The sequence below is a fragment of the Haliotis rubra genome, unplaced genomic scaffold (genome assembly GCF_003918875.1).
Source record: "Haliotis rubra isolate DU_JTF1 unplaced genomic scaffold, ASM391887v1 Scf332, whole genome shotgun sequence".
In the NCBI taxonomy this organism is placed as follows: domain Eukaryota; kingdom Metazoa; phylum Mollusca; class Gastropoda; order Lepetellida; family Haliotidae; genus Haliotis; species Haliotis rubra.
Window position 1 is genome coordinate 936,574 of NW_025767005.1, and position 25,738 is coordinate 962,311.

The 25,738-nt window shown below is 40.0% G+C and overlaps 1 protein-coding gene across 1 annotated transcript; it reads right to left on the reverse strand.

Annotated features, from left to right (window-relative positions):
• Positions 1–1,114: 1,114 nt before the first annotated feature.
• Positions 1,115–23,816, reverse strand: LOC124284274. The gene is made up of 3 exons (XM_046720350.1): positions 23,487–23,816; positions 2,783–2,977; positions 1,115–1,521 (listed from the first exon to the last, which is right to left on the reverse strand). The coding sequence occupies exons 1-3, from the start codon at positions 23,776–23,778 to the stop codon at positions 1,325–1,327; spliced, it is 684 nt and encodes a 227-aa protein (XP_046576306.1). The 5' UTR covers positions 23,779–23,816; the 3' UTR covers positions 1,115–1,324.
• Positions 23,817–25,738: the final 1,922 nt, after the last annotated feature.

Sequence of the window (25,738 nt, forward strand, 5' to 3'; positions counted from 1 at the left end):
TAAAGGAAGTCTTTCAATCTATTATTAATAGTAATAAATATGACCCAAGAAACCAGTTTTGTCTCATGAGTATCTTGAACGTCGTTTGGAACTGTTAAAGGTGTCGCATGTGTCTTCAGATCCATGGGGACTTTACAGAAAACGCACATATCTTTTCCACTCGTTGTAGTGACATTCATTTAATCAGTCCTAAAAGTTAAAAACGTGATGACATCAGGTGCATTTGGGACTCTTTACCATTCTGTCATCAACAGAACATTAGATGTGGATCAAGAGAATAGCGAAGCAGTGGTTACAGTTGGATAAATTACATTGTAAAACAATCGATTTCATCTCACAAACATCAGCAGTTGACAGAGTACAAATATAATTCTTCATAAATATTGAACCAACTTATTGACAAATATTGAATCAACAATTCGTATTCCACCAAACAGCCTGAGAACCCAGTCAATCAAGTCGCTCCTTACGATGGTTGTATGACGCTGTATAGTCCCTCACAGCATAGGAGTAGACAACCTTGAAGGTACGGGTAGAGTGAGGCAGTTAAGACTTATAGCCACATCGGCAATATTTCAGCTATATCGTGACTTAAAAAAATATAAATTCATAGTAAACGAAAAAAAACCTGTCGACGAAGAACAATTAAATAACTAGATTATCACAGATCGATAATTAAAACTAGCATGTAACTGTAAAATTAAACACATTTTATGAACAATACAATAAATATAAACGGGCAAGCGATCACCAGCAACTGAAGGTAGGTCATCATACTAGGGACCATGGGGACTTACAGTACCTTTGCTAAGGTACGGATAGAATAATGGTGGTTATAAAGCTTGACATCATTTTCGTAGACAACCGTGAAGATACGGATAGGATTGATGGTTACAGTGGTTGTCGAAGAGGTGACAGACGCGACCGGAGGTAATGCTTGATGACATGTTTGATACAGGTCATCGTATCCCAGATGCGTTGATCGATGATCATGATGACACATCACTGGATTGTCGGATCCAGGCTTGAATATAATCTTCAGACCGCCATCATATAGCTCAAATATTGCGGCGTTAAAGGAACAAACAAACGCACAACTTTAGGAGAGAAAAGTCAGACCACATTCAAAACAGACTGTTGTTCACACACAAAGTTACACGGCTACATTCAGGTTATACTCCATGCCCTTTTAACATCAAACGAAGGTTATCGGGGCCTCGAGACAATGCCGAAACAATGTTTGGGAATGTATTGGGTTCCAACAATAACAATCTGAAAGAAAATATACAGTAATATATGAATATTATCCTGATATTGTTGGATCTTATACCACAATCTCACACAAGGGGTTCTTCAGTTTGTGACATCCAAAGGTACGTATGTCCCCAGGCGTAAGGAATCCACATCCATTGTACCCTCTGTAGAACTTATCGGGATGTTTGGCTTCTTCCTTGACATACGTTGAACCATCCGTCCAGGCGTAAGAGGTTTCATTCCACACCTCCAGACCAATCCATGACCCTGTGGGTGAAGGTGGAATAAGATGGGTTATGCGATGTACATGTACATACTTTGAGGACTGTGATCCGGAGAAGCTGTTAATACCTGTAACATTTACCCAACCCTTGAGCTCCTATTGTGCAAATTTTTGCAATTGTCGGCTTCAGTTGTGCACATTATCTTTCGAATTATCTGAGTGAGTTTGTAAATAATCGAGTCTTGACCAGACAATCCTGTAATCAACAACATGAGCATCGATACACGTGTCAACCAAATCAGCGAGCCTGACCCCCCTGATCCCGTTAGTCGCCTCTTACGACAAGCATGGGTTACCAAAGATCAATTCTAACCCGTATCTTCACGGGTCACAGGGCTGTAATAAAGCAAGTGATGTATTAATTTAGTCCAAACTTGAGCGTAGATATTGATTGCAAATCTTACGACAAGCATGAGATAGTGAAGATCAATATTCTAACCCGGACCTTCACAGGTTCGAATTATCTGAACTTGAAGGGTGAATTATTGCAGATGCTGACAGTGAATAGTCTTGATAACAGATCACTTTGTGGATGAGATATTGCCGATACGACTGCTTAGTCACTTGAATATAAGGCGTGAGATGTTTCACTCGACACTCCACACCAGGACGCACCCTGTGAAGCAGGACGTCGAGGAAGGTGGATCAGGATCGGATTATGTGTTGTCTGGTACAGACTCGATAATTAACACACCGCCGTCATAAATGTGTAATGTTGCTGATTAGAAAACAAACAAAAGGAATATACTCAAGTTAACTGTGTCGAAACTCGGATACCAAACAAACAAAGAACTGAAACACATTTCCTCATATACCGATCCAATACGCTACTAAGTAATGAATATTGCTTCGTGTGACACTAACATTCCAACTGTGTTACGAGGACATTATCAAAGAGTAGATTGATGCTCATGCTGTTGATCACTGGATTGTCTGGTCCAGACTCGATTATTTACAGACCGCTGTCATATAGCTGGAATATTGCTGAGTGCGGCGTTATACAACCAACCAACATCATCAAAGAAAGAATGACACAGATGTAACTCAGTGGTATTAGATTCACAATGACACACAATTTTAGAAGACTAGAATTCTTCATGAACTGAAATATCTTATTTGTTCGGTTCTAGTTATAAACCAAATCATGAACCATAACATTTTACTGAAACTGGATACGGTAATGTGTTATATAGCATGCCAAGTAGGAAATGTATTTCATCAACGAATAAAACCATTGTTACGTACAAAGCTTGGTATCTGAAACCACGTAGTCGTATTTGTCTTCTGTGTTGAGGATGATCAGGCGGCCACCCTCACTCTGACACAGTACTTGACCGTCTGTCCAGTTCATTGTGACGGCACCTGTTTTGTAACACAGGCGTGGAGACAGGACTGATGTGTACCCCTGAGACACGGGACATGGGTCTGGGGATGGTAGAGCTGCAACAAAGACAAAAGCTTCAATCAGATTGCACCAACAGTACGTTCATCAAATGACGGTAGAGCAGTACATTAAATACCAAGGGAGAGAAGTGCATTTGGCCTATGCTGGTAAGATTTGTACTAAAGGATCCAACTGATTTGAGGTTCCACTTTGGTACACATAGCATATTAGACGAGGGTGAGCGCAGAGTTCTTGTTGGCATGTAAGGAGAGAGGAGTTAGTGAAAATACACAGGTGCAAAACCATGAATGGACTGATAAGCAAGTGTAAGGAACTTTGGCTGCATGCAGTGCTACCCAATATTACAATAAACCACACAACTATCACGGTCTTCAGTACCACATTGGTCGATACTAATTTACATTCTTCATCTAAGATGGCTTCGCCGTCAGACAATATTTTTACTGTTTTTGATCGGCTGGATCAAAAATATTCAGGTGGTGATAACAAGTCATTAATCTATAACGCACTTCAAACAATCAAATACTCAATTGTCCTTTGAGGAATGTGACAAGTAGTAGATAACTCTTCTGAAGGAAAACTATATAATGTCTAATTAACGTCCTTGACTTGTTTTCTCATCAGAAGGGACACTGAATGGAGATAACTCCTTTGTCAATAAATATTTATATGTAGAACGAGGCCGATTCAACATCTTGGCCTTAAAACTTCAGCACCTAGATTTGTCTCAATCCAAGAAGTTTGTTTGCCAACTTGATTATTCTACCCTTTAGCATTAACTGTCACATGCACTCTCTGACACTGGGTTTTATGTAAGGTATGAGAAGTGGAGAGACAGATTGATCAAGAGGTGCTTGTGTTATTCACGGTGCCAACATGACCTGGTAACCAACGGAAGTCGATGTCGAAAGGCCCAGAAGAGACTTCAATCTACACTTGTAAAATATCGAGTATGAGTGGATGGTTTGGATCTATAAACGTTTGGAGACAGTAGAGAGAATCAGAAAATATGAATTATGATAGTTCTCCAAGCCTATATGGATTCGTTGGCTTCAGGTTTCCACGGATGACCAGAAGTCGGGAACGGTTGTTCCCACAGAAAGCATCCACACCATGCAACTTCCGCCCCCGAACCTGTCGACTTCGTGTACACAACATTGGGCATACCGTTCACGACGTCGTCTCCAGACTCTATGCCTGCCGTCCGCGAATCTGAGGGTAAACCTGGATTCATCGCTAAAGACGACTCGATTCCAGTCTCTCTGGGTCAATCGGAGGTGACGTTGGGCCCACAGCAGACGTTGACGTTGATGAAACGGCGTCAATATTATTTTGATATGGACGTCGAGAATGGAGATTGGCAGCCCGGAAAAGATTTCGAATGGTCTGGGAGGACAGTCGACCTCTAAACATCTCAGCCCTGGTTCGTGTAGCTAGCAGAAATCTGTCACGTAGGTGACGTAGGACGCTTTGACGGTTTTCTGCTCGTGACGTCACACGTGGACGACCAGAGCATGGGCGATCAGAAGTGGTGCCAGTTTGTTGTAGACGACCTCGCGAGTCATACACAGTACTCATGGCTGCATCCCATTGCTCTTGCGACGTCAATAACTGATCTTCCCGCTTGCAACATGCCAACGGCACGTTCACGTTGCACATTTGACAATCGTGGCATTTCAAGTACCGTTAGAACTGTGGTTTCAGAGTTTTTTCAGTTCTTGAGGCCAATGCAAACACGTGCATATGAAGAAAACTTCGATGCGAAGATCACGTGATCGACTGCACGTGCAAAACCTGATTTGGCACTAACGTCATTTGCACGACGAATGGATGGGTTTGATCGGGTTTTTGCTAACGTTTTTCTAGAGTCGACAGATAGGGATCCCATTTCGGATACATAGATGTATCATCAGAGAAAAATTATTCATTATTTTTCAAATTACATTTTGTGAAGTTTCTTTTTTGACTCAGTATATATAATGTATAATTAACGTCCTTGACCTGTTTTCTCATCAGAAGGGACACGGAATGGAGGTAACTCATTTATCAATAAATATTTATATGTAGAACGAGGCCGATTCAACATCTTGGCCTTAACACTTCAGCACCTAGATTTGTCTCAATCCAAGAAGTTTGTTTGCCAACTTGATTGTTCTACCCTTTAGCATTAACTGTCACATGCACTCTCTGACACTGGGTTTTATGTAAGGTATGAGAAGTGGAGAGACAGATTGATCAAGAGGTGCTTGTGTTATTCACGGTGCCAACATGACCTGGTAACCAACGGAAGTCGATGTCGAAAGGCCCAGAAGAGACTTCAATCTACACTTGTAAAATATCGAGTATGAGTGGATGGTTTGGATCTATAAACGTTTGGAGACAGTAGAGAGAATCAGAAAATATGAATTATGATAGTTCTCCAAGCCTATATGGATTCGTTGGCTTCAGCATTGAAAACATCGGGTATCCTTGAAGATGTAATATTAGATCCGGCCACAGTGGCACTTGATACCTTGCCAACATCCTTTGATCTATCTGTAGACATTGCAACTCGAGTGCCCTTACAACTGTAAATATTCCTATTGATAGGATGCCAAGGAGCAGTAGGGAGACGTTGGTGTGGATATACTATATCTAAATCGATATTATGATGGTTGATCCAAATCCCAAGTGGTGGTACAAGTGCCTCGTAAAGAGGCTGAAAGACAGAATAATAGGCTGGGTTGAATGGCTTTAAACGTAATTTAGTTGTTTTCTGCATGGATTACTTTATAGGGCGTTGTTTGAGGTAAGGCGCATCTGTCATATGTGGACCAGATAACATATCTGTATATATCCATAAGGGTTGATTGATCCCCTCCCTACTTGGAATTGGCTTCAACATTAAGTAATATTATGAGCATTTAAGCACTTTAAATATAGAACTTTTATAAGATAAATATTTAAAATGGTTATAACAAAAAAGGCCCCAAAACTTGATTCCTTTTAATAACCTGACTGTGATTTAAATATAGAAATTTCATTAGGTAAATATGTAAAATGGTCATAATAAATAAGACCTCAAAACTTGGTTCCTTTCGCTAACTTGATAGGGATTTAAATATCGAACTTTTACTAGATAAATATGTGAAATAGTAATAACAAGTAAGACCTCAAAACTTGGGTTCCTTCTACCAACTTGATAGGGATATCGGCTAAACGTAATTCTGTGTTTTGTGAGGTTGATGGTAAATCAGTATTGGATAAGATTGAGTCCCCTATCAGCACCAGCTCATGTAAAACTTTTAAATATCATGCTTCCGTGTGGTATCGAACATGATAGATAAAAAATGATTTGTTTCTATTAGAATCAATTACAAGTGATTCCAAATGACCCAAATAGTCAGTTGTATTGCGGGTGTTACGGAAACTGCATTGAATATCACATATCACATTCTTGGTTGATCAAAATCTAACTGATCGATTAAATTGACTGTTAGCACTACAGTTTTAACATTACAGCCATTACAGATTATTTTTATTGATCTGAAGTATCCCCGTCGGGCTTGAAGGCTTGAAGGCTTGCCCTGTTGTCCCAATATCGTAAAAATCAATCAGTAGAGTTTGTGACAAGATTTCCTCAAGTGTCTGGAAATGGATACGATAGGTTCCTGTTGCTGTATTAGCTCGTGCTAAGACAGAATGTAGCACAGGTCGTGAAATCCAACACATGATAATCTTCGCCATTGTTAGACCTACAGCTTTGTTTCCTTTTCTCTTATACTTCTGAGGCAACCGTGAAGAGCCACCTCCTCGTGGTGGGTGCTGGGTAACGTTAAGCGCTCTTCAACCCCCGTTGTGGACCCGTGGGTATATTTGGTCCACCAACCCGTTTGCCGTGGGTTGCGCCCTGTGTCGGTGGAGGAAGGGATTCTGGTGGTTGAGGGCACTGGCTCCAGGAACAGCGTTCCTTTGCCCAACACACCACTTCGCCCCTTACTTCACCTAGACGGGTGGTAGAACTTGCCCGGTTCTATCAATCGGCTGGTCACGCCAAGCCCTGTGCTACAACTATATAATGTTGCACAAAATTTGAAAATAATTAGATGATATTTTTAAGTCTTGGCAAATGTTTGAACTGAGAATTTCATGTATGTTTTTGCCTAGAGTCGTAAAACTAGTTCAAAGCTCAGAGCATAAAAGAGCTATGCTTCTATCACCAGAACACCGTCAGAAGCGACAACTAGAATAACAAAACCATCTGCATGCTGTGAGACAAGCCTTGACCTGTGTTAAATCTGAATCTCCTCTGATATTCTCACCTGCAATATCTACACAAACTGCAAAACCACTTCCTGGTACGCCCTAAATCCAATCTGAACCATCGTATGACCATGACACATCTTCTCAGTCAACTCAAAGTCTCAATCAACGTCAAACGTTCAATAAATCGTTAAAACAAAAGCAAACCGAAGCCAGATTCTTTGAAGAAACAAAGTGGCAGAGCCCCAAAAGGGTCAGGTGATTAAACCAAATTATCTAACAAATACGGATCACTTGAGGACATGGACGTGTCCGAAAACGTCCATTCTAGGGTACATAGCTTGTCGCCCTCGAAAACGGTGCGGGGTAGATGCCGAATTAATCCGCCTAAAAGATAGGTCTATCTGCCAATATCGTGCAGTGGAACTGTAGAACAATTTTAATGAAATACAGCTATTAATCCAGGATTTAACACCATCAGCGTTCTGTCTGCAAGAGACGTATCTGAAACAGACAGATAATTTTAACTTACGTCAGTTTGAAGCCTATAATAATTTTTTTCCCTCCAGGTGATAGAGCCACTGGAGGTTCTACTATCATTATACGACAGGATGTTATTCACAGCCCTGTTACACTTAACACTAATCTCCAAGTTGTTACAGTGCGACTTACTCTGGGTGTAGCATTTACGTTATGCTCTCTGTATATTTCGCCTTCATCGAACCTTCAGGTGACTGATCTTCAGTCACTCTATGATCAACTCCCAAAGCCATGTGTTCTTATGGGTGACCTAAACGGTCACAACCCACTCTGAGGCAGTACTACCATAAAACTAAAGGCAAAATACTGGAACATTTCATTTCCAATAAGGACCTGTGCATATTTAATGATGATTCAAGCACCTATCTGCATCCTGCAACTGGCACTTATTCTTCTCTGGATTTGTCTCCTGCAGATTCTAACCTCCTGAATGAATTTGATTGGTCTGTTCATAATGACCTTTGTGGAAGTGACCACTTCTAACTATCCTTTCAGAAATAACTCCATCTGATTCTCCATCGTATACAAGATGGAACTTTTCGAAGGCTAACTGGTCTTTATATCAAACTATATGTAAATCAGAAAGTGCCACCTGAATGTTTCAGTGATATAACTGATCCCATTCAAACGTTTGCTGACGTTTTAAAGCAAATAGCTGATGCATGTATAACAAAGTCCTCTACGACTCCACATGTACAAAAACATGGTTTAATACAGATTGTAGACAAGCCAGAAGAAAGGGAGGAAAAAGGCAGAGCGTTATTTCCGCCATCATCCAACAGTCCATAACTTAAATAAATTTAAAATACTCAATGCAAAGCCGCGTCGTACCTTTAAACAAAACAAACGACAATCTTGGAGAAATTATGTCTCAAAATTAATTCACACACGCCAATGTCTAAGGTATGGAACATGGTTCAAAGAATTAAAGGCAAAGGTTCAAAATTTGCTGTCCACCATCTTAAAGATTGTGATAATTTAATTACTGACAAGTCTAAAATTGCAAATAAAATTGGCGAAACTCCTGCCAAAAATATATCCTCGGAAATTTATGTCCCTGAGTTTCAGAGATATCAGAAACAACAGGGAAAGACAAAACTTAATTTCAAATCAAATAACGGTGAAGATTATAACGAAATGTTTTCATTACATGAGCTACATACTGCTCATGAGCAAGCTCATGACACTGCAGCGGGTGATGATAATATACATTACCAGCTACTGAAACACTTACCTGAACCATGTCTGATGACCCTTTTAGATATATTTGACCAAATATGGACGTCTGGAGAATTTCCTCCTTCGTGGCGTAATGCCATTGTAGTCCCAATACCAAAACCTGGCAGGGATCATACAGATCCGTCTAATTACAGACCGATATCTCTAACTAGCTGTGTCTGTAAAACCATGGAACGTATATGGTGAATAATAGATTAACTTGGTATCTTGAAACCAATAACATATAACAAATATTCAATGTGGTTTCAGGAAAAATCGTAGAACCATTGTTCATTTGGTACGTGTAGAATCCTTTGTTAAAAATGCTATAGTAAATAAACAACATGCTGTATCAATTTTCTTTGATCTTGAGAAAGCTTATTCTCCTATACCAACCGTTACGCAACATAACAACACATTTGACAGTGGGACACGATGTGCGCTGCTCGGCCGAGATTTATTCATGAGACTGCAACATACATTCATCACATACATCTGATGACAATATCTTGCTGCTGCCCGGCACGTAAAATCAGAGGAAAACAACTCTCTTGGAGAAAATACTCTGGAACCGTGTTCCCTCAACGAAAGCAAACAGCAACTACCGCAGTGTTTACAGTATACATGCGATCTAGTATATATATCCTGCACACTTAAATACAGTACACAAGTAACTAAAAGTACTATACTAAACAAGTATATTTTAAAGCTGCATCACTTAATCAGATCGCTAGGAACCCACAATAAGTACGTTGTACTGACAATAACATGCGTGTACATACAATATTAAAACACAACCTCTCTGTTTACTACTTCAGCTTTACAGTCAAACAATATATACCGACTGCGCGTATCGCACCTTACAATAGTATTATCACGGCTCTTCAGCCCACAGTAATATACATCATTGTCTGACTGCACATACACTAGCTTACAATAGTATTATAACGGCTCTTCAGCCAACAGCAATATACATCATCGTATGACTGCACATACAGCAGCTAACATTAGTATTATAACGGCTCTTCATCCCACAGCAATATACATCATCGTATGACTGCACATACAGCAGCTAACATTAGTATTATAACGGCTCTTCATCCCACAGCAATATACAACATCGTATGACTGCACATACAGCAGCTAACATTAGTATTATAACGGCTCTTCATCCCACAGCAATATACATCATCGTATGACTGCACATACAGCAGCTTACATTAGTATTATAACGGCTCTTCAGCCCACAGCAATATACATCATCGTATGACTGCACATACAGCAGCTTACATTAGTATTATAACGGCTCTTCAGCCCACAGCAATATACATCATCGTATGACTGCACATACAGCAGTTTACATTAGTATTATAACGGCTCTTCAGCCCACAGCAATATACATCATCGTATGACTGCACATACAGCAGCTTACATTAGTATCGCACTGGCTATGTAACCTAGCAACAGCAACACACCTGGATTACAACAGATCTTAGTCCCACTGCCACAAATCTGAACGTACAACACAAACACTGAAAACTACATGTTTTGCATATAAGTATAACGTAATGGCCGTGCTTGCACTAGAGCGAGAATGAACAATTCAAATCTTAATCCCCTTAAATACCCCTGTTTAGCGCCACCTACTGGCGCAGACTACTCTACTTACATCAAAGCTCCACACCACTAGGAGAAAGTAATTTCCTTCTTATTCATCCTTCAACCGAAAGAAATGACATTTCTCCTATACCAACCGTTACGCAACATAACAACACATTTGACAGTGGGACACGCTGTGCATGCTGCACGGCCGAGAGCTACAAAGAAAGTCAAAGTCCAAGAAAGAGAAACTTTCATTCTGTTATCAATACTATCTTCACTATAACCATCCTTAGCATTCTCACTTTTCCATCTTCCATGTCTCTTAAACATGCGGTCTGGTATGCCGTTGTTTGTTGCAGCTGTAGCACCACCACTACGTAGACTGTGCAGACCATAACCGTTAATATTAGTAACAAATGGAGATAATGCATCCAAGAACAGTTCCCTTAATCTTGTGTTAGACAGAGGATTGTTGCCTTTTCTTAACACATAACCAGAAGCACATTTGCTGAGACTTCTGAAAACAAACTGATCAGAATCTGCTGGAATACATGCAAGTTTTAGGTATCTCTCCAAACAATCAACCGGACACAGTTTCGATTGAGTTCTGCTTATAATAAGCCAAGCTTCGTCTCTATACACATCTGTTTTAGACTTTTCAATAAAAACAGATATATGAGTTTTATAAAAGATTAAATCAGAACGAGAAATGCTAATCAGCTCAGAAGACCTTAAAAATCCAGCATAAGCCAACAAACACATAGCTAGTATTCTCAAATCAGACAAGGATGCATTTACAATCCTTGAATCATACAACTTCTCAAGAAGAGCAACAGTAACTGGCTCCTTCTTAACCACGGACTTTGCTAGTTTCCGTTTAGCTGCTTCCAACACATTTTTTCTGAAGACTATTTTCAGTCGGACTCTCAACCCCCACACTGCAATGTGCATGCCTAATGCTATAGAAGGGAAATGACAGGTGACACTGTATCACTCTGTTGGACAACAGATACTGCAAAACATAAGCACTGCTTTCAGCTCCCGCCACGTCGAGCTACGCAATGCCTCATCCCTTGACCACAGCCCATGAGAAGGGACATTATCTACTTCCACACAGTAACCACCGAATCCAGTATCACTGGCATCTGAATATACAAGTCTCTTCGATACTGTTGAACTAGATATCTGGAACAATACTTATTTATGCAATCTGACCAAAACTTCAACTGTTTGATACTCGAATCTGACAACTCAATAAAGCTCTGCCAGGACGGAGCTGCAACCACGTCAATACTCAAAGATCTTGTCATCAGCTGTGAAGTGGACCCATCACAATTTTCATAGATATTATCTGACCAACAACAGAAGCTATGTATTTAACTGGAAAACGCCTGTGCTTAGACTGCAATAACACAGTAATGTCCTTCAGTACCTTATTCCTTTTCCTGTCTGTAACGCTCATGATCATAGATACTGTATCAATCCTGAAACCTAACCACTCTATTGACTGCGACGGCAACCAAAGAGACTTTTCAACCTTGGTAACAAAACCTGATCTAAGTAAGTCCTGTTTAACAGCTGCACCTGACATGTGAGGCTTCGTCCTGGGTAGAACCTGAAAGAATACTATAACCTAAAAGTTACTATTCTGTATCCCTCATACCTCCATGTCTTAACCAACTGTCTTGTGACTTTGGTGAACACATATGGGATGTTAACAAATACAAGGAATTTATAGTAGTGAATGTGATCAAACCATGCGAATCCGAGATAATCTACAGGGATATGGTGATAAGCGGAAAGGATATCAAATTTATTAGCCAATCATTATTTCTGATGTAATTCAAAGCTGTATGCTAATCCTCATAGTTTACACTCTGTTTGTACACATGGCTGTTAATTCTATGAAGATCTAGGATCAATCTCTTCTTCCCAGAATACTAGACTGAAACATACAATGGACTGACGACAATGGGAGGAGTATCGCACTCGCATATAAGGTTTTTCTTTTTAGCTCATCAATGGCTTGTGTCACAAAATCTTTGCGTTTGAAAGCTGATTGATTGACTTTTTTTTATAAACATTGGAGGTGGCTGAAAGCAAAATGAGATTTTATAACCTTTAGCAATCAAATCTACAACAAACTGTGAAGAACCAATGTTTATCCAAAAATTGCAAACTGTTTTGAGACGCCCTTTAACCACAATTTCAGACGTACCCTGTTCATACTCTCATAATAATCATCTGTTAGAGTCTTGGAAAACACAAATCATCGACAAACATCATGACTATACTCAACTGACAAGCCTTGTGAACTATTGATTCCCTGATTCTGATTCTCAGCTGTGAACGTCGACAATCTCTGGGTTGACATGTTTTGGGGACAGTCTCTCCTGAAGTGACTGAAGTCACCGCATGCGAAGCACGCGCCTGTCTTTTGACCTTTGACTCGAAAAAGCTGATTGTTGATTGGTTGAATATGTTGAACAGAAGAAGCAGGCAAAAAGCAGCTTGCACGGACGAGTATAGGTTGCCGATCGCCTAGCTGGCCAACCTCTATAGGGCGTTTGGCGTGCACGTTTCTGGCGTAATTTACGCACAGCCTTGTTGTCGGCCCTCGTAATTTTCCGATCGTCGTTGGCATCATCCGCCAGTTCGTTAGAAACATAGTTCCGAACAGTCTCCCAACCGCCCTCAGACGAATCTGCTAATTTTATCAGTTTATTGCGTTTTGAAGCCTTGTGATATTTGACGTGATCAACGTTTCACTGTCCTCGATACGTTGATTTTGAATAGCGGCAAGAATTTGATTTAGTGAATCTTTAGTCTCTTCATTGAAATTATGTTGAATTTTGTTACCCTCCCGACTCCAAACATAGTCTTTTTCAGCACGCAGTTTCTTGACCTCTTTGGCAGTCTGCTGAATTTTTCTCTCAATGCTCCGATACGGTCATTGAGCGACAGTTCAAAATTGAGCTTTGTTAGACTGTAATTGCTGAAGTATTGCATCCAGTTTGGCGTCCGTGTCCATATTAAATATGACGTAATGGCCGTGCTTGCACTAGAGCGAGAATGAACAATTCAAATCTTAATCCCCTTAAATACCCCTGTTTAGCGCCACCTACTAGCGCAGACTACTCTACTTACATCAAAGCTCCACACCACTAGGAGAAAGTAATTCCCTTCTTATTCATCCTTCAACCGAAAGAAATGACATTGATACGACCTGGAAGCATGGCATTTTGAAGGATTTACATGATTTTGGTTTGAGAGGCCGTTTGCCTCTTTTATATCACAAGTTTTAAAAGACAGGCAATTTCAAGTCCGAGTGGGTTCAACCCTATATGATCATTATAATCAGGACCAGGGTGTCCCACAACGCAGTATTTTGTCTGTCACACTGTTTAGCATCAAGATCAATAGTTTAGCAACGGTTTTAAATGATTCAATTGATGGATCATTATTTGTGGATGATTTCAATATTTCTTGTCGTGGTAAAATATGCATACTATTGAATGGCAACTGCAGTTATGTTTAAGCAAAATAAATAAATGGTGTCTTGAAAACGGCTTTAAATTTTCTAAATCAAAACTAATTGTATACATTTTTGTAGAAAAATATAAGCCTCATAAAGACCAGAACTATCCTCAAATGGCACTCCCATCAAAGTTGTAGAGGAGGCCAAATTCTTGTGCCTAATATTCGATTCCCATTTAACATTATTGCCACATATTAAATCCTTTAAAGCCAAATGCCTGAAGGCACTCGATTTATTAAAGGTTGTCTCCTATTCAAAGTGGGGAGGGGATCAATCTACCCTCCTTCACTTACACAGATCATTGGTGCGATCTAAACTTGATTATGGCTCGATCGTATATGGCGGAGCCTGCAAAAGCAAGTTTAAACTACTTGATTCTGTTCACCACCAAGGTCTTGAGATTTTGTCTTGGATTATTTAGAACTTCTCCAGTTGATAGTCTCTATGTCGAGGCAGATGAGCCTTCTCTTTCCCAACGCCGTATTAAATTATCTTTACAATATATTACCAAACTATATTCTAACGAGTCTAACCCTGCCTTAAACTGTGTCTTCTCCTCTTTATGAGGATTTGTATAACAAACTGTCTTCTCTTATTTTGCCTCTTGGGCACAGAATTAAACCATTCATTTCTGCTGCCGGAATTGAGCTGGAGAATATATATCCTTCTCGTCTTCTTTCTTCTCCTCCTTGGCAACTGGTGAGGCCAGACGTTGCCTTAACATTAACCACATTTAAATAATCCGAAACTAATGATTTGCAGTATAAACAAGAATTAAGTCAATTAAAAAGTAAATATAATACATATGAAACCTTATTTACTGATGGATCCAAGAATGGTGGCGCGGTGGCTTGTGCCACTGTCATTAGATCCCGAACAATATCTTCTCGACTACCAAATAATAGCTCTATTTTCACAGCAGAAGCTAACGCCATATTAACGGCTCTTCAATGTATAAATAAACACCGTAAATATAAACAATACATAATCTTTTCCGATTCTCTTTCGTGTCTTCAGGCTATTAAAATCTTTCTTGTAAACATCCACTTTTATTAGAACTTATTGAATTGTATAATGAGCTTGCTGCTGGCCAATGCGACAACGTCTTTTGTTGGTTACCCAGCCACGTTGGCATTTCTGGGAATACACTGGCTGATCTTGCTGCCAAGGCAGCACTCAACAAATCTGTGACACCACTTCTTATTCCATACTCTGATTACAAAGCTAGCATTAGAACTTACATCCGGGATCAGGTGCAGAAGAATTGGGACACCAAGGTGGGTATTAATAAATTACATGAAATAAAACCCTATATTGGTTACACCTACTTGGGTTGTCAATCCAGATTTGAAGAGGTCATCATGCGACGATGTCGCATTTGCCACCACAAGATATACTCATGAGTACCTATTAAAAGGTGAGGATCCTCCGTTTTGTATCCCTTGTGATGAAAGAATCACGGTAAAGCATGTCCTGCTTGACTGTGTTGAATATTCCATCACAAAGGGATATCTATTTTCAAATCACAAACTATGAAGGATCTTTTTTAGTAATATAAGTTCTCATCTAATTATTGCCTTTATAAAAAATTAGACTTGTTAACTGATTTGTAAATAGATATATATTTTATTATTGGTAGTTTAGATTAGTAACTGAGATGGTTAGTGGCTGTACCCTCAAAGGGGTTGAAGTAGCGTCAAATTATTGTCCTCCTGAGGAGGGTACGTAAGTCCCGAAGCATTCAAAGGAAATTTAAATATTACCAGCTGTTTTAAATGCAGTATTCATGTCATTTTTATTTTGGCTAAATTTGACTTCCATCGCCAGCGGCTGGAAGGGTGATATAAATCCAACTAGGGTCCATGCAGGTAGCAAAAAGTACTGTAAGTCCCCATGGTCCCTAGTATTGTGATCTACCTTCAGTTGTTCGCGATCTATATCCCAATTTTACATTGTATTGTCCAGAAATAATTTTCTACTTTTAAAGATATATGCTAACCAGTTTTTAACTCAATCTGTGATAATCTAGTGGTTTTACTGTCCTTCGTTGACAGGGTTTTTATATATTATATGTATGTATTATAAATTTAGAACTAGTTTTAGTCTCGATATGGCTGACATATTGTCGATGTGACTTTAAATCTTAACTCACTCACTCACTTATACTTCTGAAAACATGAAGAAGAATGTTTATCGCTCAACTTACAATTTCCAGATTTTGCATCTTTGAGACGACGAATGGTTTGTTTCGAACCTGTTACCGTTTCCTTTTGGGTCATGTTCTATTTACAGGGGCACTTTCTTTCGGAAACGCATGTTTTCCATGTCTGCTGTTTTATGTGTGGAGTATAAATTCTGAACAGTTCGTTGAGACTTACAATACTTCCTGCAAGGTTTGTGCCACCCCGTCAGCTGCTAACAATTGTACTAACTCATGCACTGAACCACAAACAAGCTGTGGTGAACAGAACCAAGACAGTCCGGAATACATTAACGACCCCAGGTGTGTAAACAGCACTGAGGACCAAGAGGCTTCCTTTACATTGTGACCTGTACATTTCCTAACAGAACACTAATTCCTCACAATCAAACAGAACAAGAATAAATTGTGTGCAAAAACCTCACACAGTTGGTATGATGTTTTGATTATGATCAGCATTTCATTGAGTATTTTATGTTTATTAGTTTTCGAGTCCGCTTTTGAGCCAAACGGACTATAGTCTCGATGATTAGGTGACGGGGCATCATTTACAGGGTACTGTCAACATTGAAATTCAGTAGAGAATGTCTTCAATACATTTTGTCAAACATTTTATTTGGTTTGTGCAAAATAAATTGCTTTTTCAGAGTGATATAAAATAACTTGCAACTTCTTAATTTAACAAAAAAAAATTGTGTCCAGGGACACGGATGCCCCCACTGACATTCATAAGACATATAAAGATCAATAATTGAACGAAATTCACGAACAAGTTCAATAAACATCTATGCAACTATGACATGTACACCTTTCGAGTCTCAATGAAACACATGTATAGGCTTAATCAATTCTGTTGAGCAGTTTTTGTGGAGAAGTGGATAGACTTAATCCCTATTTCACTATCATCAGAGAGAAATTCAGGAAAATTTATCTAAGTTCAAAATTCTCTAAACATACAAATAATTATAAAATACGAAAACAACATATGAGATGCACACCTTTAGAGTCTCTATAAAAGACATATGTAAAGCTAAATGAGTTTTGTGCAGTGTTTTTAGGAGAAGTGGATAAAAGTACACCCCCTGTTGTATGGGACGAACTTGATGAATAGAACCGAATTCAACTAAGTTCAAACATCTGTAAAAGTGACAAAATTATGAAATGCACACCATATATGGCGGGGGCATAAAAGAACAACATCTTCTGCCCTGACGCCAAGCATACGGTACACACACGTCAATTAATCTCACAGTCTCTCGGTTCACAGCAATATCTGTCCGAAACACTTAAAAAATGTGTTACACCGACAGATCGGACATGGGTGAAAACGGATAAATGATCGCTGTTGGACGCGCCTACTTTTGTTCCTTGGACACACCTCCTTTTATTCCAAGGGGTATTGCCCCTGTAAAATCTCAAACCCAACATCCAAAACCATCACCATCTCCTGTTGCTACACCATCGAGAAAGTAGATCACTGAACAACACAGAATATCATGGAAAATGACCGTGTCATCTCACCCCGGTGGGCGCAACAGGAGCAAGTCGCCATGGTCAGGGCAAAGTAGATCGTCCGTCCTGCCACATCTGACTACATGAACAGTGACCATCCTCTTACACATGGTCAATATATGCAGCTTGTGTTGGTCTAAATGAAAACCTGCTGACCTTTGCACTCACATTGGTTTCACTTTGTGCTCATCATATATTCCACCCCTGCAAAATGTAGTTATCCAAAATGTAGTTATCATATATGCCCAAGCAAGCTATTCTCGAAAGCGTTCGTAACCCTACGAACTTCTTAATCCCATTCTTAACATATTGGCTACGATCAAAGTTAAGAATTCTTAGGGCTACGAACGTTTCGAGAATAAGGTTTCTACTCTAATCTTGCTGCATGCAAACCCAATGATGAACCACATACACCAAGGTGGCATTTCCCCAAACACAATGGGGCTCTACGTCAATTACTATGAAAGGATATATTGAAACCTATGAAGCTTAATGCATGAATATCAAGGCGCAGTTACTACTAATTGTTCTTTTCTCGTTGACACGCTTCAGTCACAACATCGCCAAAATATCAAGAGATGATATTGATCTTAATGGTGAAGGTTTTAACGAAATACTGTAAATTCATGAGCTCCAGATTGGGACAGCCTATAATACTACCACGGGTTCTGATAAAATCCCTTATCAACCCCTGAGACATTTGCCTGAAACATTTTTCTTAGAAGCTCTGCTTTGCATATTTGATGACATATGGACCTCAGTGACATTTCCGTCTTCGTGTCATGGTGCTTTATATCTCGGTTCCTTCACCAAAGCCTGGCCTTCAGATTCTTCACATTATCGACCTATTTCATTGTCTGTGTCTGTAAAACCATGGAACCATAGTAATAAAATAGGTAAGTACTTGAAACCAACCCAGTAATCATTAAAAATAAATGTGGGTTTCAAAGAACAAAAGAACCATCGATCGTGATTAAAATTGATTTGTTTGTGACAACATCGTGAATAATCAGCTTCAGTCGTCTGTGATTTAAACAAGGAGTATGGCACCACGTCGTAGCAGGTTATTTGGAAAGATGTGATTCGTGATTTTGGTTTCAGAGGCCTTCTCATTATATATCTCAGATAGAGAGTTTCAGTGTTGGCTCTTCCCTGTCTTTTGTCAACTGCTTCCCGGCAATTGGTCCAACAAAAACAAACAACTGAACATATTGACAGCAATACTTAGTATGTATCTAGTGCCAATATGACTGGATCGAAAACTACATCTTCCTGATTACCAGACAATAGCTCTATATCGACAGCTTAGTATAAGGTAATACACATAACCTTGGAATACATTCAGCAGCAGTCTCTATATTTTTTCAGATTTCTGATTCACTGTCATGTTTTCAGGCAATGGAAAACATATTTTTGGATCACACATTGGTTTTGGAATGATTAGAATTAGAAACCGATCTTGCCGCTGGCCATTGTCTTTTGTTGGCTGGCCAGCCATGTTGACGTAGTTGGTAATCGATGGCAGGGCAAAAAATCTGTTACACCATTTCCTGTTCCATACAGTCATTTCAGTCACTGAAGCATATTTCACTTGACTGTATAGAGCTTGCTCTTACAAATTGCAGTTGTTATCATATCGACATGAGCTTCAGCAAAGTGTGTATTTGTGTTCATTGATCCGGTTTCTGTTATGTTAAGACCGTAATATACCTTACTGTTTTACTGTCCTTTGGTGAGAGATACTGTAGAAGGAATACCGTGTGTTCATCGCTATGGCTGTCACTCAATCGTTATATACTCATTCATAAAAGAAACTATCTTATAAAATCCAGTAAAACATATCCTGATATTTACTAACCCGCCTTGCAAAACATATTAAAGAGGATATCCCAACACCTTTGAGGTTGAGTGAGTGAGTGAGTATGGTTTACGCCGCTTTTTAGCAATATTCCAGCAATATCACGGCGTAGGACACCAGAAAAGGGCTTTACATATTGTACCCATGTGGGGGAATCGAACCCGGGCCTTCGTCGTGACGAGAGGATGCTTTAACCACTAGGCTACCCCACCGCCCCCCTTTGAGGTTGATATTAACGGGTTTACATGTGCGTGTTCATGGACGGAACACTATGCACGAATGATCTGTTTTGAGTATTATGCTGTTTTAATGAAAAAAGTACACAATGATTATTTAGATAGCGGGCACTCATAATGTCACATTAATTTAGCCGTAAATGACTCTTACGCAATGCCATGCTTAGCTGAAAATAAACAATGAGTGAGTGAGTGAGTTGGGTTTTACACCGCTTTTAGTAGTATTTAAGCAATATCACGGCGGGAGACACGATAAATGGACTTAACACAATGTTCCCATGTGGGGAATCGAACCCGGGTCTTCGGCGTGAGGAGCGAACGCCTTAACCTCTAGGCTACCCCACTGCCCCATATAAACAATGGAAGCTGTGATAGTGCACAACGAAGACGTTTCCATTTTCATCAAACACTTAATCATCTTTTTGGAGCTGGATTTTCAACAAGGCACACGTAACGTCTCACGTGACGTCACATTACCCAGGCAACAATACTCGGTTAGTGCATCTACAGACTTTATACCAAATTGTCACATTATGTTTGAGACCATTTAGTGAGAGAACCGTGAGCAACCAACGCTCCAGAAACAGCTACAAGCCCAGTCCACGTAATTATTCGGGACTTTTATGTGGCACCTTACAGAACGTCGTCAGTGTGAGGGTAGCAGTATAGGGGCATCGCAACACAACTCATCGTTATGGTTTATATATTTGAATGGCGTACCCTACCGCGACTTCTTCCTTAATGCCATGTTCAGCTCTTTGTACCTGTGAAGATCCGGGTAAGAATGAAACTTCAGTGACCCATGCTTGTCGTAAGAGGCGACTACAGAGATCGGGTGGTCAGACTCGCTGGCTTGGCCGACACATGCAATCGGTTCCCAATTGCGCAGGTCGATGCTCGTGCTGTTGATCACTGGATTGTCGATTATTTACACACCGCCGCCATATAGCTGGAATAATGCTGAGTGCTGCGTAAAACTAAACTCACTCACTCACTCACTCAGCTCTTTTACAGATGCAACTTAAAACATAGCTTAAAAAATGCAACAGACAACACCCGGAACCCATACCACATGTTCAAACAATTTCTGTCCTTAACCGTCCTGCACCGACGTTCTCGGGTGAGTTTCAGGGTCTCTCCCTACAGAACAGCATTTCAAGCGATCCTGAACTGACGTTCTCGGGTGAGTTTCAGGGTCTCTCCCTACAGAACAGCATTTCAAGCGATCCTGAACTGACGTTCTCGGGTTTCTCTCCCTACGGGTGAGTTTCAGGGTCTCTCCCTACAGAACAGCATTTCAAGCGATCCTGAACTGACGTTCTCGGGTGAGTTTCAGGGTCTCTCCCTACAGAACAGCATTTCAAGCGATCCTGAACTGACGTTCTCGGGTGAGTTTCAGGGTCTCTCCCTACAGAACAGCATTTCAAGCAATCTTCAAAATGTTTCTGCATGAATCAAGGTACACAAAATAGGTATAATTCAGCATGCATCGTTTTCTCAGGTTAAATACAATCAAAACTAAGGAACCCAATGCTATTATAACACACGTCGAATAGAGTTTGGACAGGCATTTGTGAAACACATATAGGTCAATAGAAAACCAGCAGCCCGGGGTATGTTAGCATTCCAGCGACAATGGGGGCTGAAGTACCTCTACCACTTGCATGGTATCCCTAGTCAGTAGTCGCTTGATCTACCTATGAAGCTTAATGCATGAATATCAAAGCGCAGTTACTTTTAATTGTTGTTTCGTTGTTGACACGCTTCGGTCACAGCATCGCCCCACAGTAGGAATTCGATTTTATCGATAGAATATAACAGATACTAAGTTTCATAAATAGCAAGCGTCTGTCAACTGAAATACATTTTACATATTTCCCAGTGATACTGGAAAGATTCTGTCTCTGGTGCTAAATCTACATAGTCGCTTTTCTAATGCCAGAGTACCAGATAGCAATGAAATCAATGTGCACCGTTGAGATCTACTTATTAACAAATGATTTTACAGTGCGAGTATCCTTGAGCACAGTCTAAGAACACAGTCTGTTGCCGTGCAATCACCATTTGGCACTGTTAAGATCAGTAAACTATTCATATGTATAAAAAGGTTAAAATCTGATAATGAAGGAACGCCACATGTTCTGTAAGGGTGATATGTTGCCATTCAACAATATATTTAATTACTGTATTAAGTACAAGCACATAATAACATGCCTGTGCCGATTTCATAGTTTGACACCAATCAACTGGAGCAAGTTGATTAATACATAAACACAAAGAATCAAAATGTTTATTGCTGGGCAATTCCTTGTCATCGAACTTGTTATGAATTATCGATACTTCCCATTATCTTGATACAAGGCAATTGTGAAACAACAACCATTACACCCTTGATTAATCGTGTATTTAATCACCACGCCAGACTAAATTGATATGATGTATGCCAAGCTTCCTCATTTGAAGCAAACCCAACAACATTTCCCACACAGAATGTACGCATGGTGTCATGGTGAAACTTACAATACTTGCAAATGTCTAATTACATTGTTTCAGATTGAATGTACATTAAATTTTACATTTGTGGACGAGCTACATACATGTATATCATTATATTTAATTCCCCAAAATAATTCCTTTGATATTTTACATAAATAGGAAGAAGTGTTTTCAAATAAGTGCAAGCTCTTCCGCGGGGATCAAGATTTGTCGATTACACTCGAGGTTGCTGATGATGTTCTTCAACAGCACTATCATATCTGCTTTGTGAACTTTAGAACACAAGCAATCTTCCTAACATTGTCTCATGACAAATAACTTATCAATTACAATGACTTCACCACACGAGTTATCTGGGTAAATATATAAAGATGGTATAAGCATAATGAAAAGCCTGGCACTCTGTCTGTATAGCAGGAAACAAATAATCAACGAGCTTTCATTTATTCTGATCGCAATACTAAAAAGAGGTTAAACAGCATAACGAACAGTTTGAAAAATAATTATTTGTGCACTAACCATTAATCTGAAAAACGCGTTTAAGAAAGCAACAGTATATTTTCGCTTTTTTAGGCCAGGACAGTTTCTTTCCTTTCGATTTGTAGTGTGAAGACAGAATGTATTCGAAAATATTTGCGACAACTGATTGTCAGAATGTTACTGTCTACTTGACTTTAAGCATTTAACAATTCAAACAGTATGAAATCATTGTGCATTGTAATATTTTATCGTTAGGTTTCTACAACACCAGAGAGCAAGAGAGAGAAGCCGAAACCCTGACTGCCCAAGTTAAACTTTGACGGAAACATCTGAAACATCTGAAGCAACAATATCACACCTCAACGAACAAAGTATTCGAAGTTTTAAACATACATAACCGTACGTTTGAGATAAAAAGCTCACCCGATTGTTTAATGAATATTCTGGCCGTCGCGATTGTCTTCCCAGATGATGAGACTGAATATATGTAGGTGAGTATGTTGGGGGACATATATTTTAAAATCATTATCAAAATAATAATTTTGTTAAAAGACAAATATGACCTCTGAATGACAAATGATATTCATTAGCTTTGATTAAGTTTGAGGAAACACTAGCTCACCCGAATATTTAATGAAGGTTCTGGCCGTCGCGATTGTCTTCCCAGATGATGACACTGATGATCTGTAGGTGAAGCACTGGTCCTGATACTGTGTTGCCGCCACACAGAGGGCGTCCCGTGCACAGAGGCCCACACAGTCCTGTAAGCTTCCAGACTGACTCGTGGTCACCTTGACTTCGTCTGCCTCCAGGTTGTCAAGAGTGATGACCCGTGAAAACAGGTGTCTGGATGCAGTGTTCATTGCAAACGCAATAGAGATGAAAAGACTGGACTGGAGTAACAATAAGTTCATTTTCTTCGCCAAGAAGCTGGAGAACTCCTTCAAACACCTGTATCCGCCTCCACCACAAACGTAACTGTATCGGTATCAACGGATTTCCTTATACATCCCCAATGCCTGATTGGCCACATTGATTTTCAGAATACATGGTGCATCTTAAGGATGGTTTACTCTTTGATTGACAGATAATATACGTAGTCTATTCCCAACAAAGACAACGTATTTTCCTTCACAACAAATCATTAAAAAGATCAATGTTATTGATCACTAGTTCACTACATGATCTTATTTACTAAAGAGATCGAAAAAAGACTTGATCATCGACTTCACAACAAATATCAAGGAATTAGAACCCCCCCAGCATTAGAAATATCAGTCAGATTCAGGCATACTTGTGTTGCCATTAGCAGTTCTGTAGCTCACCTTCTTATGTCGTTGGTTTGCTGTTTATCAGCAATATCCCACCTACGTGGCGTCTCCTCCGTGACAGATATTTATCATATATACTAACTTTGTTCTCTTCACTATGTGGCTGAAATATTGCCGATGTAGAATTAAATTTACCTCACTCACTATATGGCGGCGGTCTGTAAATAATTGTGTCGGGACCAGACCATCATGTGATCAACAGTATGAACATCGATCTACCCAATTGGGATACGATAACATGTGTCAACCAAGTCAGCGAACCTGACCACCCGATCCCGCTAGTCGTCTCTTACGACAAGGATGGGATGCTGAAGACCAATTCTAACCTGGATCTTCACGGGTCACAGACTTCAACGGGAATAGAGCCAGGCAGCATGACAAACATTAGTCAGATACAGAAATACATCTCTTGTCAATTGCACCATGACACTGTAGCTCACCTTATGTAGTCAGCAGTAAAAGATGTCAGCATACGAGAGCCACTTGACAAAACCTCAGATATATTTTGCCCAAACGACTACACCTAATCATTCCAGCTAAAAATTATGCTGCCATCCGCAGAAACACAAAGCCCTGCTTAAGCCAACCAAATTCACTGGCTCGGTTTACAGAGAGACACGTGCATTTTAAGATCACACGCGTATTGGCATAACAAGATCGCAACGTAGAAAACATTATCGACTAATCCTTATTTGTTCAGCTCTATGCACGGCAATGTTCAGAGTCTGGACAAGACAATCCAGTGACTGGCACCAATAGCCTTGATCTACGCAGTTTAGATCTTGAAGCTTTTGTGATATGATGTCAAATGAAGTTTAGGCTTTACATGTACACTTGTTTCTGACTGACTGACTGACTGAGTTTAGTTTTACGCCGCAATATCCCAGCAATATCACGGCGGGGACACCAGAAATGTGCTTAACACATTGTGCCCATGTGGGGAATCGAACCCGGGAAATGGCGTGACGAGCCAACGCTTTAACTATAGGCTGTGCCCACACTTGCTTCGGAAACGATGCTTGGACTGTGAGGAAGTCCATCTTGAAAGAGAAATATTAAAGTTAACGGCACATCCGCCATATAGCATTTTGAGTGAGCGAGTGACTTTAGTTTTACGCTGCTTTTAGCAATATTCTAGCAATATCACGGCCGGGGACACCAGAAATGGGCTTCACACATTGAACCCATGTGGGGAATCGAACACGGGTCTTGGCGTGACAAGCCACCGCTTGAACCACTAGGCTCCCCCACCAATGGTATAAATCCGGCTTGCCGGAAGCAGGAGTGTCCCCGCGATGCCCACGGTGTGCGCCGTGCCTAATAAGGTGGCCTTACATCCATTGCTAGTAATTATTTTATATTTGGACGCTAGCTGGATTTACACTATCCCTTCAGATGTGATTGAAGACAAAATTATCCATAAATTAAACAACAACATATAGTCGGTTTACAAAGAGAGTTAAGGCCATAGATCGTTTTAGTTTAGCACGGTCAATACCAAATCACAATTCATAATACTGCAACATCCAGAGCATTTAGCAAA